Here is a 13,772-nt window from a genome sequence, read left to right on the forward strand (position 1 = left end):
GACACGTTGCCCAAGAAGGTTTTATACGTAAGTGAAGACAACCGACAATTTAACTTTAAGGGATCGCTACTCGCTGAATAACATTTTTGTAAATGCATGTTTTACATAATTTGACCTTATAATGCACTTGTTGTTGTTGTTGTTGTCGTTGGATTGTTTGCAATGCGATCAGTCAGGAACACGTCTTCACATCGTCAGGAGAGGAATCAGAGAGAACACTCGCTGCTTCTTTTTCCCTCCAGGTTTTCGTTAGTCTGACATCGGAAAGGAAAAACAAACGTATTTGGGGGGGGGGGGACGCTGGCGAATTTTACGCCGCTCCGTCTGGACCGTTTTTTTGTTTTTATTTGTTTTACCTTCTCCCAATCCACATTTACGCTATATCTTTTTTTGTTTTTTTGTTTTGTTTGTTTGCTACCTGTCGCACCTGCTCTCCACTGCCACGCACAGCTGGCTTGCTAGCTCGCTGTCTCCCGCTAGCTAACGGCTACTGGCGAGATAGCCGTCTCAGGCACATTGCACGCCTCCGGCCCTCCCTGTCCCCTGCCACAGGCACGTGACCAGATAGAGCCCTAGTGGTGCTCAAGCACCAGCCCTTTTGCCCTGGATGAGAAAAGGGCCCTTTTTGCTGAAGACACTTTTTTCATTCATCAGGATTTAAGAATAAAAGTTACTCTCTGTCATCAACTCCCCCCAAATGTGATATGATATACGACGGGGCATTTATTTGAGTTCTTGTGAGAATTTCTCCCCGACATGTTCCGCGGCGCTCACGAGCCCCCCCCCCCTCCCTCCTCCTCCTCCTCCACTTCCTCCTCCGCGCAGTTATTCCGTTCTATTTAACGGGCTAGTCTAGGGCTGTGTCTACTACCGCGCACTTGAGCACTTCGAGCACTGACTTTCAGTGTTCGAAGTGCGCCACTGAAAAAACCAGCAGAATTCAGTGCACTGAAAGTACCCGGATGGCGCACTGCAAACGGGCAAAACATGCAGTGTCAAACGATGGACACTACGGGCCCTAAACGGCCGCCATCTTGGCTCCGTAGCGGAAGAGGAGGAGCCCTTTCGCCAGCTTTTCATTTTATTTCTAAAACAATGGCGGACGAGATGGCTACGGTAGCACAAGCGGTCGACCACGGAGGCTCCTGCCGCGGTTGTGGAGGTATCGCAGTTTCCACATGGGGTGGAGAAAGGGGTAAACAAGGGACACAAAGAGGGCAAGAAGTGCATTCATTTTGTCACTTTACGTTTCGCGGGTATCGCAAGCAGATTTGCGTACGTCACTCCCGGCTTAATTTCACGGGTGCCGTGAACAGATTTGCGTCCGTCACTTCCGCCAAGTGGTTAACGTAAGTGTTCCATTTGAGACAGCACTTCATCAGCGACGCAGTGCACTGCAATACAGTGCACTGTATTGCAGTGTACTTCGTAAAGTGTGCGGTAGTAGACACAGCCTATGACTTGCGTGGCCAGAATGCAAAAAAAAATCATAAGGCCTCTCTGGTATTGTTCAGAGGGCCGGGCCAAATGTGGAGGCGGGCCGTATCCGGCCCGCGGGCCTTAGTTTGAGGACCACTGCTCTTGGCTGTTGATGTCTATCAATATAGCTCATTTTGAAAATAACGTAAGAGGGCAATACGGATCCGTATCAGACCAGCGAGGAGGGCAATACGTGGCTGGCATGACGCCCATTAGCCAATCAGAACGCTTGTACTGTTGTTGCTATATAATAATTCATCTTTATTCATAAATAAAATGTAAGCTAGTGGTCTGATGCTGCCCAGAGGAAACGCAGGTCGAGGATGTATTGCATCATCAGTGTTTTGATGCTTATGCTTTAACTCTGTCAGAATTTTTTTTGGCATTGGGTGCCCTTTTTTTTGGTTTGAGCACCTGCCCCCCATAGTGTCTGTGCACGTGCCTGATGCTTACCTCCGATTATCAGCCATCCCGCCCAGGCACGTGCACAGATAGAGCCCTAGTGGTGCTCAAGCACCAGCCCTTTTGCCCTGGATGAGAAAAGTGCCCTTTTTGCTGGAGACACATTTTTTTAATTCATCAGTATTTAAGAATAAAAGTTACTCTCTCTGTCATCAATTCCCCCCAAATGTGTTTGGATATCCGACGGAGCATTTATTTGAGTTCTTGTAAGAATTTCGCCCGCCCCCCCCCACCATCCTCCCCTCCCCGCCCCTCCCTCCTCCTCCACTTAGTGCTCCTCGCGCCACCAAACGGGTGCACCTCCTTCTCCTCTGACACGCAGCATCAGACACACAGGTCATGACGGTGTTTGTCCCCTGACGTTGTTTTGTGATAAATCAACCACAACATTCGCGCTGCTGAAAACATGACATCACAACTGGTCCGACGTTTTCTAAAAAAATAAACAAACAAAAACTCACAAAATGACGTCATGTTTAATGAAGAGAGAGAGAGATACAATAGGCATCTTCTTTGTGTTGTATGAATGCCGTTTAGACAATTTCGAAAGTATGTTGAAAGTATGTTTATAAATGTCACGAGAATTAACAACTAGAAAATAGCAGCTAGACTATTCTAGCAATGCTAGCTCTCGGTGTCATGCTACCCTTATGCCTCATTGTTTTATGTGTTATCTCTTTGTTTGGTCTGTTCCAGTCTTACAACGACCAATCTTGTAGAAAGCGGACAACACGGCTCAGCTAAAATACATTTTAATTTACAGAAAAATAACAACACAAGTGATTCAAACTATAGTTTCTAGTCTTCATCACTTTCAAAAACACATTTTAGCTGCTTCTGAATTTCCTCTTGGCTGTTGATGTCGATCAATATCGCTCATTTTGAAAATTACGTCAGAGGGCAATAGGCCTACGAATCCGAATCAGACCGACGAGGAAGGCGATATGTGGCTGGCATGTAGACCCATTAGCTGTTGTACTGTTGTTGCCATATAATAAATCATCTCTTTTCATAAAGAAAATGTAAGCTAGCTGTCTAATCCTGCAGAGGAAACGCAGGTCGAGGACAGCATCATCAGTGTATTGCTGCTTATGCTTCAACTCTGTCAGAATCTTTTGGGCAATGGGTGCCCTTTTTTTGGTTTGAGCACCTGCCCCCCAAAATGTCTGTGCACGTGCCTGATCCCGCCTGATGCAGTTGGAGTGTGTTGGTGAACGCCCGCTGTGTGGGAGAGACTACCCGCCGCTACTGCCACCAGGGTTAACAGTAAAAACACTGGACTGTTTGAGAGGTCTCAATATCAAAAGAAGATGGAAACAAGTTCAGGACATCTCCAACCTCTTCTGGAAGCTCTGGCTAAAAGAATACTTGCCTTTCCTAAAGGAGCGGTAAAGGTGGAGGATGGAAAGAAAGTCTCGTTCATGGAGACATTGGACTTGTTGTAAATGCTCCAGCGTCACAAAGATCCTGGTAACTAGGAAGAGTCCTCAAGACCTTTCTGGAAGGACTGGTGCGATCTGCACATGTGCAAACTAAGTCTATCACGCTGGGCAGAGCAGTGAGCAAACGTCTTCTATAAGAAGCGGACACATACGCAACTTCCTATCCTTGGGTTTTGGGCTTGTGAGCGCCATGAGCATGTCGGGCGATATTCTCACAAGAACTCAAATAAATTCCCTGTCAGATATCAAAACACATTTGGGGGGAATTGATGACAGAGAGAGTAACTTTTATCCTTAAATACTTATTAATGAAGAAACAATGTGTCTCCAGCAGAAAGGGCACTCCTCATCCAGGGGCAAAGGGGAGGAGCTTGAGCACCACTCGGGTCTACCTGTATGGATTGAATTGTTTTGCCCTCCTGACATTAACATTCGGGGGCCGGTGTGTTGGAGCCTAAAGGTAGTTCTGTTGTTTTCTGCTATCTTTGAGGGAAACACCGGGTGAACTGGGACATGAAGTTCCTACATTTGAACACAGGATGACACGGTAACATTAAAAAGGCCTTCAGGTAAGTTCTCTGATGAGAACAGGTGTGGATGGGAGGCCTACCGCTTTGGACCGTGGCCGTGTTGACGTGGTCGACAGGATCCTGTGTTGTGTGTCATGTTTTGCAATTGTATTCAACGCGCGTCCCAACATGTTCTCCCGTGCGCCCCCTGTGGCTTCAATATTTAAATGAGTAAAGTGTTCTACAGTCTACCGGTTGAATTGGACGACGTCAGTTGGTCGTTAAGATATGAATCCATTCTAGAATTCTTGCTCCTTCACATTATCTCCATGGACTCAAAACACCTCTCGGGACCCAAGAGACCAGTCGACCTTCAAGAAACTCTCGTACTCCAGGAACTCGAGATGAGCAACCAGGCCGAATCTTCGCCCAGGCGCTCCGTGTTCAACGACCTCCGTCTGCAGGGACAGTTTTGCGACGCGGTCATCAACGTGGAGAACGTGGCGTTTGACGTCCACAGGGTCATCCTGTGTAAATGCAGCGAATACTTCATGTGAGTTGTATCTGAAGCTTGTGAACGTCTAATCAACAATAAGTATTAACTTCCATGAAGTGTTGTATGCTACATTGATTGCAGAGTGCAGTTATTTATGATTATTATTGTATTATTATTATTTGAATGCTACAGTGCTCCCTCAGTTCCATAGCAACGAGATTTGCAGATCAACACAGTAGCATTGAGTATTTTGTGTGTTCAGAAAAGTGACCAGATTACTTTAATGCAACTTGAGATGCTCGACTCAACGCACAACGGAGAAGCTGCACAACACGGAGATGAATTGAGATCACAAAACAAAATTAAATACAAAATGTAACATGAAATATTTGAGACATTCTTACTGCGAGTTACACTCTTGTGTCCGGTGGTGAGCTAATTCCCTTTAATACTAAATGGGGTCGTGTGTCGATTTTATTGGAGGGAAATTCATCTCGCTGTAGATGTTTTATATGACGGAGGTATGTGCTCCTGTGTAAACTGGGTTGTGTTGACTTGAGTCTTAGTTTTGGTTTTATTCATGCTGTGATTTTTTTTCTTCTTTTTTTTAATATTGTCTGTCACTGTTTTATGTTGTATTGTATGGAACTTTGTGTGACGTGCTGCTGCTGCTGTCTTGGCCAGGACACTCTTGTAAAGGAGATTTTTAATCTCAATGAGGCATTTCCTGGTTAAATAAATTTAAAATAAAATAAAATAAAAAATTCAAAGATCTGAAGTCTGTTTCCAACTCTTTGCTTCTATGTTTCACCCTCAGTGCTCTCTTCGGACGCTGGTGCCCAGCAGACAAGAAGGTCTTCGTCATACCGGGAGTGTCTCCCGACGCCATGCGGCTCATCATTGAGTTTGCGTACACCGGCTCCGTTTCAGTGACTGAAGAAAACGTGCGGGAGCTGCTGCTGGCGGCTGACCAGCTCAACGTGATGGACGTCGTGCAGACTTGCTGCGACTTCCTCGGGGAGCAGCTCAGAGCGGAGAACTGCATCGGCATCTTTGAGTTCACCGACATCGTCTTCTGCCCCGAACTGCAGCGCAGGGCCTACCGCTACATGGTGGAGCACTTCGAGGAGGTGGCTCACCACGAAGAGTTCCTGCAGCTGTCCCTGCAGCAGCTCATCGACCTCCTCGAAAGAGATGACCTCAACGTGAGGAACGAGAGCGTCGCCTTCGAGGCCGTCCTTCGCTGGATCGACCACACGCCCGAAACACGGAAAGCACACGTAGCGGTGCTCTTTTCAAAGGTATGATAACCTTCGGTCACTTCGTTTGGACTTGCACCTTCAGCATTTGGCTGATGGTGTTGACCAGATTCAATTCAACACTCCTGTCCCTTTCTCTCTGCGTAGGTGCGACTGGCCTTGACGAGTTTGAACTACATGCGGCTCAAGGTTCTGTCCAATGAGCTGGTGAGCACCAGCACTGAGTGCCAGTCAATGGCCCAGAGTGTCCTTGAGGCCATCGGTCACATCCGGACCAGCAGGCCTTCTGTTGCTCAGCTCAGCAACCCTCTCCTCCGCCCTCGCCTCCCGAACGCCGTCCTGTTGGCCATCGGAGGCTGGAGCAGCAGCAATCCAACCAACGGCATCGAGGCGTACGACTTCCGCGCCGACCACTGGATGAACATGACAGACAATTGCGAGCGACCCCGCGCCAACCACGGCACCGCCGTCCTCAACGGGAGCCTCTACTGCATCGGCGGCTTCGACCGGCCGGAGTATTTTAACAGCGTGCGCAGGTTCGACCTGAGGACGCGCGTCTGGCACGAGGCCGCCCCCATGTGCCACCGCCGCTGCTACGTGAGCGTCACCGCGCTGGACGGATGCATCTACGCCATGGGAGGCTTCGATGGGAACTCGTGGCTCTGCACCGCCGAGCGCTACAGGCCCGAGGCCAACCAGTGGAGTCTCATCGCGCCGATGCAAGAGCGCCGGAGCGACGCCAGCAGCACGACGCTGCACAACAAGGTGGTGTGGAGGGGGAAAGTGTCTGGGAGTTATTTAAGGGCAACAGAGTAAATGTGTACCTGTTGTTTATCTTGTTTCCATGGGACCTGATGCAGTTGTCTTGAGGTGCATTGAGTGATTGGCCAGAGGGAAGTGTGTCAGACGGAAGGTCTTCAGAGACCTATGGGCTCTAGAGAATCTGTGATGTTGTGTGCATGGAAGTGAAAAGAGGTGCATGTGTGAGTTAGTGTGTGTGTGTGTGTGTGTGTCACTATTGCACACTGTGGTTAATTTGTATGTGGATGGTCAAGTAGAAAGAAAACATGTAAACACTTATTATCTGGATGGCACTGACATAAACAAGAATCCCCTTTCTTTTTTAGACAGTTTGTTTGTAGCTTGTCTCAGGTTTGTAATCATGATTTAAAGAAACTTTAGTAAGATGATGCAACGTATTAGATATTAGAGACCAACACCAATAGTTGGGCGATGGGAATCATCCTGCTAGAGTAGAAAGATCTCGGTATAATTTATAAGGAGTTGAAGCCTGAAGAAGTGATTCTTTACTTAACCCCTCCTGTTCTCCCCAGCTTTACATCTGCGGGGGCTTCAATGGGAGAGAATGCCTGCAGACGGCTGAATGCTACCTCCCGGGGGCCGACCAGTGGACGATGATCGCCCCCATGAGCGGCCCGCGCAGCGGACCTGGCACCGCTGCATATGCAGGTCTCGTGTATGCAGTAAGTTCACATGAAACTCGTGTGACGTTCAGTCAACAGATGAATCAGAAGGAGTTGAGTGTGAGTTTCTTTTCTTTCACCATATATGTCACTTTCTGCCCCAAAGGTTGGCGGCTTTGATGGCAACAACCGTGTGAACACTGCCGAGGCGTACGACCCCGTGAACAACAGCTGGCAGGAAGTGACGCCCATGGTGACGCCCCGCAGCAACTTCGGCATCGAAGTGCTGGACGATCGTCTCTTTGTTGTCGGGGGCGACAACGGCAACACCACCTGCTGCAACGTGGAGAGCTACGACGAGATGACCGCTGAGTGGACGGAGGCTTGTGACATGGACATTTCTCGCAGTGTCCTGAGCTGCAGCGTGGTGTCCGGGCTCCCCAACATGGCCGACTACGCTATTCCCCGGGACGTCCTGCTGCTGATACACGAGGATGCAGACTCGGACGAACACTCCTGAACCGTGCCATCATCCACACGGTTTTAGGACCTAAAACTACAAAAGAGAAATAAAATGTCTTTGTGCGTTAATCTGCTGTCACTCCAGATAACCCAGCTGCTAGCTGCCGGCAAATACAAAGAAAACACACATCCAGAGGTGTTGGCTCATTTCAGACCTCTAACCCGCCTTCCTCTCTAAGGTCCTTGAGCAAGTGGTCTCACACCAGTTGTGTGACTTTCTTCATCATATTAGTTCATTTGAGGAGTTTCAGTCAGGATTTAGAAAACTGCAACTCTTTATTATCAGGCTGCTCTAATAAGTAGAGACAGAAGGTCGGCGTTTCTCAATATGCGTTCTTGTGCGTACTTTCCTCTACTTGTGTCCTCGTGGACTCGTGAAACGTCATCAGTCGCAGCCCGAGTACATGTTCACATTCAAAGTTCGCTTCTCGCAAAGCACGGTCAAAATGCCCGGATGTGACTTGATCCTCCCACTTTCCTGGAGGATGCATCAGAGGAGACTTGATGACTTTTTCTAAATACTACTGTTGAGTCACGGAATGTAATTTTAGGATGTTTTCAGGCGAGAAGTTAGTAGTTTAAATCAAATCTGTGGTCGGTTTGTTACGATTCAGCCCAATAAAGATCTGCGCCGTAGATTTGAGGCTCTACTCCACAGCGCCGGGCGGTCAGCGCGCTGTGTGGCCGCCGACAGCAGCCAGATCTCGGCAGGACTTTTTGAAATGCTCCGCTGGCTCTGACGTCTCCGTAGCGGTTTAACATGAGATATAATTTGGTTTGAAGGATCTAACGAGCACAAAGAGCTTATTATTTATTCACAGATAACGTTACATTAGTTTGACTGAGGGTTAAGATACATAACTTAATATTTTAATTAAACTTTAACGTTGAACTATATTGCTGTCTTTTTCTTTTAGACCGAATTGTTTGCAATTACATGTGTAATATAGCTATATATACATACAAATATATATATATATATGTATATAACATATTTATAATATATATATACATATTTATATATAATCTCAATATTTATAAACAATATATATAAGTGTTTTTATTTTGTACAAAATATTAATACAATTATATATGTATGATTATTTTATTTTTAATTGTGTATATATATATATCCACACACACAATTCAAAATAAAATAATTATATTTAAAGAATAATGAGAAAATCAGGGTTGTCATATTTTGTTTGACTGTAAAAAATAATTTACAGTGAACAATTGGCGTAAACTCAGGAGCAAGAACAGCTGATGTGGTGACGTCATCAAGTCAGCTGCTGTTCAATCGCAGAAAGACTCTCCTCCCGTTCTCTCGTCCTTTGGAGTCTGGACTCCGAAGACCAGACTCCAAAAGTATGGAGGACTCAAAATGACTTAAGTATAAATAAATAAATGCATGAATAAATATAGGAATAAATAAATAAATGTATAAATAAATAAATAAATGCTTAAATAAATGTATAAATACAGAAATAAATACAGAAATTAATAAATATAAGTTATAACTCAACAGGACATCATTAAATAAATGTATTTCTACATTTCTGTATTTCTTCATTTATTTATATCTCTATTTATGTGTCCACACGTATTTCTTCATTTATTTATGTGTGACATTTATGTGTCCGTATATTCAAATGAGCTGGGCGGTCCGAACCTCATTGTTGAACAGGATTGGTCAAGTTGGAGAGCAAGACAGAAGCAATCGATCCCTAGCACTTGGACCTGTAGACGAACAGCGTTTATTATGCATTCTTGTCTGTACATTCTAAATACTACTGTTGTTGAGTCACGGAATGTAATTTAAGGATATTTTCAGCCGAGAAGTTAGTAGTTTAAGCATCAAATTTGTGGTTGGTTTATAGAGATTCAGCCTAATAAGGATATGCGACGGAGATTTGAGGTCCTGCTCGCGGGACCTCTGAGCTCCGGGCGCTCAGCGCGCTGTGTGGCCGCCGAGAGAAGCCTGATCTCGGCAGGACTTTTTTTAATGCTCCGCTGGCTCTGACGTCTCCGTAGCGGCTAAACATGAGATATAATTAGGCTTTGGAGGATCTAACGAGCACAAAGTTTATTATTTATTAAAAGATAACGTTACGTCAATTTGACTGAGGGTTAAGATTCATAACTTCATATTGTAGCGACCCTGGGTCAGGAAAGCTACGAGACGTTGTATATTTATTACCGTTTATTCGTAGCCTACGCCAAACAACAGTGAACACCGCAACACATTCTACTCCACTGTAAAGTATTTTACAGTGAATAATTGGAGTAAATTCATGAGCAAGAACAGTTGATGTGGTGACGTCACAAGACCAGAAAGACCGTCCTGCGTCCTTGAGAGTCCGGACTCCCAAGACCAGACTCCAAAGACCAGACTCCAAAAGAACACGAGTCTGTACTCAGTGTTCTTGGAATTGATAAACGGCTGAAGTCAAAAATCTGTCTTGGCTAACTTCTGCTAACGGTGAGCTGAGCGAGTCAACTTCAGCTTCATGTGCCAGGCAGAAGTAGTAGAGCACAACACACCAGGTGCATCACACTCCTGTGACCAATCATGCTTTAGACAGAGGTTCGGACCGCCCAACTCATTTGAATATACTTACACGTAAATGTCACACAAATAAATGAAGAAATACGTGTGGACACATAAATAGATAAATGAAGAAATACAGAAATGTAGAGATATATTTATTTAATGATGTCCTGTTGATTTATAACTTATATTTATTAATTCCTATATTTATTTATACATTTATTTAAGCATTTATTTATTTATTTATACATTTATTTAAGCATTTATTCATTTATTCCTATATTTATTCATGCATTTATTTATTTATTTATTTATACTTAAGTCATTTTGAGTCCTCCATACAAAAGAACACAAGTCTGGACTCAGTGGACTTTGAATTGAGAAACGGCTTCTGTGTCAACGGAGGAGAGACGAGCTGTGGTATGATTGACGGGAATTTCAGCCAATTGCCATTTCGTTGCCTCTGTACCTGGACTCTAGCAATGGCAATAAATTGAATCCAATCCAATCACAATCCACAGGAGGTGCCCTCTGGCGGCCATCTGCAGCGCGTGGCGTTTGAGTCGTTCACGGGTCGTCGGATTGCTCGGAAATTATATTTATTGTACAACACATGAACACACAAGAAGAATCAGTGAGTGAATCTACCTCCCACTTATTGACAAAGGACTATCAGACACAGGCCTTATATATAAGCATACATTACTAGGAGCGTATTATTACCAAATAATATGATTGTTTACGTTGAAAACAAACGTGGTTATTATCTAGTCGGGAGTTTAGATCAAAACTAGCCACTAACTACAGTATGGAATTAACTTTCATAACACTAGTATCACTTACGTTTGTTTAATGGTAATTTAAAACGATATTTTGGCTTCAGAGACCCAACTTGTTCGCTCATCGCACACATTATTCGCCCGTCTCTGTAATCTCCCAGCAGTCAGTGAACGCAGCACTTTCTGCGGTTTATTTAGGTTTTCTTCAAGCAGCGTCTGACACCGGACTGTCGACATGCCGGCCGATGTGAGCCGGTGGAGCGGGCCTCTCGCCCTGCAGGAGGTCGACGAGCAGCCGGCGGAGCCGCTGACTGTTAGATACGAGTCCGTGGAAGTAGAAGAACTCGGGAAAGTGCTCACGCCGACACAGGTTCGTCAGCTAGCGCTAGCTAAGCGAACATTAGCCTCGTTTCTTTGTTAGCTTAAAATACCTTGCGGCCATCACTATTATTTATATTTCATTATTATTATGAAGCACTGCTTTTGCAATTAATATTTTGGGTTCTGCCTGTTCTACAAACAATGAATCGGGTTTTAAATAATGTCTCCAGCGTGTCTGTAGTTTTTAAGAGGTGGATATTCACGCCCCTCGCGGTGGGAGGTGACAGCGCAGCCGTCAACCGGTTGTCAAACATGTCAACGCCTGCAGGTGCAGAGTCGACCCACCTGTGTCGAGTGGGAAGGATGCGACTCCAGTAAGCTGTACACATTGGCCCTGACCGACCCGGATGCTCCCAGCAGGAAGGACCCCAAATTCAGGTGAGAAGGCAGGATAGTCCCATTATTATTTATTTATTAAATATTGTTGTTAAAATGAAGGTTAAGAAAAAGATAAGAGGCAGCACTGTATCGTCAATAATGTCCTGTAAGGGTGTTAGGCAAACCCTCGAACAGGCTCAGTCTCAACCAATCAGAATGCTTGATTTCATCTCCCCATATTATAATAGTATATGAAGGGTAGTCCAGTCTTTGTTGTTCCCATCTGCTAAGAGAACCATCACTACATTGTGAGGAACCATAAGGGCCTGGTTCTGTGGTCGTATGGGGACGTCGGCCCCTTGGTGGACTCAATGCTGTGCAGGTTTCAGGGGAACCTCATATTGGGCCCCATTTATCTGCCTCCCACCCAGCTTCTGTGCATTGACACGGCTGCATTCAAGTTTGTGTTGTTGTTGTGTTTACCTGTCATTGTAGGGAGTGGCACCACTTTCTGGTGGTCAACATGAAGGGGAACGACGTGTCCTCCGGCTGCGTGCTCTCGGACTACGTGGGCTCGGGTCCTCCAAAGGGCACAGGTGAGACCACGTCTTTAGTGGGACCAGCGAAACCCGTTTAATTGGATGGATTTGTGTCCATGTTCTGATAAACCTCCAGAACTGAAGGTGGATTTCTGCACTGTCAGGAATACACCAGGGCAAAGGGCAACACTGCCGCTAAGAAAGATGTTGCCCCTGATATCACCAGGAGAGGCAGAAAATGCCCCCAGAATTTCCTGTATTGCCTGTACACAAAAAAACAATAAATGTTAGAATTTTTTTTTTTTTAAAGAAATAAGTTATAATTGTTAAGGTTTTTTTTATGTAACAATAAATAATACAATTGAATATGATTATTCAAAAAAATCTAAGAAATTACTTTGAATCTGTAGACTACTCCCTAATAGTCTTATTACCATTTGTATGACTGGCTCATATACTATAAGCCTAAATAAGTATATTTATTTTTGAAGAAAGGTTAAATGCCCCAGGTGCCCCAATTTCTTCTAAATGCCCCTGCAGTGCCCCCTAAAGAATCTGTGCAACTCCTTTAACCGCTGCTCGCCCCCTGCAGGTCTGCACCGGTACGTGTGGCTGGTGTACGAGCAGCCGGGCCTCCTGTCCTGCAGCGAGCCCGTCCTCACCAACCGGTCCGGAGACGGCCGTGGACAGTTCAAGATCCAGAGTTTCAGGCAGAAGTACGGCCTGGGGCCCCCGAGGGCCGGGACCTGCTACCAGGCAGAATGGGACGTCTACGTGCCCAAACTCTACGAGCAGCTCGCCGGGAAGTAAACCAGAGGACCCACCGACTCCCGGCAACTTATTTCTGTGGCGCTGAATATTATTTTTCCCACCGTTGCCTTTCATCGCGGTGCAAACGGCTCCTCTCGATGACGTCACCCACTCGTCTGCAATAAATGAGTCAAAACTCTGACTGAGTCTCTCTGCTCCTGTGGTGGCCGGTAGAAGATCAGAGACCGTTCACAACGGCTCATTGTTAATCAAACTACACTGATGAATAATAGTTCTACTTTATACATTTAGTTGTAAAACTACCAAAGTTCAGCTAAAAATATTATTAATCAATTAGTTGCTTAAGAGAAAAAGAAAAGAAAAAATGTTGATAATAATTTAACTTTTAAATAATTAAAAAATATATTTTATGGTTCCAGCTTCTTAAATTAGAACATGTGCTGCTTTTCCATTTTTCCTAATTTGAATGATTTTTAAATGTTGTTATACTCATGTTCGCCAATAGGGGGCAGTAGCGGGTTTTGCCATGACTGGTGCAGTAATTCTTGTCAAGTTAGACCAGCATGTCAGACAGTGACGCAGCTATTAATGCGAGTCTGCCTTAAGCCTTGGTCTTTACAGGTGACAAACGTACACAAGCGCCATATACACATAGTGTAACGTGGGATTTTTTAACTCGTTATTGTCGCTGAAGTGGGTAGAGATTTCTCTGAATGGGCCTCGCTCCCATTCACAGCTGGGCCCATGCAAAATACATATTACTGAATATTTCAAGGTGTTGCGGCCATCTTACCTGGTTCACCATCCATCATCTTTCAAGGTGCAATATATATATACATA

General features: G+C 45.2%; 2 protein-coding genes across 2 annotated transcripts; both read left to right on the top strand.

Moving 5' to 3' along the window:
* The first annotated feature begins 4,296 nt into the window (after positions 1 to 4,296).
* On the top strand, positions 4,297 to 7,591 carry LOC130196083 (kelch-like protein 10). Its single transcript, XM_056417947.1, has 5 exons — positions 4,297 to 4,445; positions 5,206 to 5,689; positions 5,795 to 6,412; positions 6,982 to 7,131; positions 7,238 to 7,591. The coding sequence occupies exons 1-5, from the start codon at positions 4,297 to 4,299 to the stop codon at positions 7,589 to 7,591; spliced, it is 1,755 nt and encodes a 584-aa protein (XP_056273922.1).
* Positions 7,592 to 11,091: 3,500 nt separating this feature from the next.
* LOC130196805 (phosphatidylethanolamine-binding protein 1-like) lies at positions 11,092 to 13,110 on the top strand. The gene is made up of 4 exons (XM_056419176.1): positions 11,092 to 11,293; positions 11,573 to 11,682; positions 12,118 to 12,218; positions 12,754 to 13,110. Exons 1-4 carry the CDS (start codon positions 11,159 to 11,161, stop codon positions 12,969 to 12,971), a joined length of 564 nt encoding a protein of 187 aa, XP_056275151.1. The 5' UTR covers positions 11,092 to 11,158; the 3' UTR covers positions 12,972 to 13,110.
* Positions 13,111 to 13,772: the final 662 nt, after the last annotated feature.

The sequence above is a fragment of the Pseudoliparis swirei genome, chromosome 7, assembly GCF_029220125.1.
Source record: "Pseudoliparis swirei isolate HS2019 ecotype Mariana Trench chromosome 7, NWPU_hadal_v1, whole genome shotgun sequence".
NCBI classification, from domain to species: domain Eukaryota; kingdom Metazoa; phylum Chordata; class Actinopteri; order Perciformes; family Liparidae; genus Pseudoliparis; species Pseudoliparis swirei.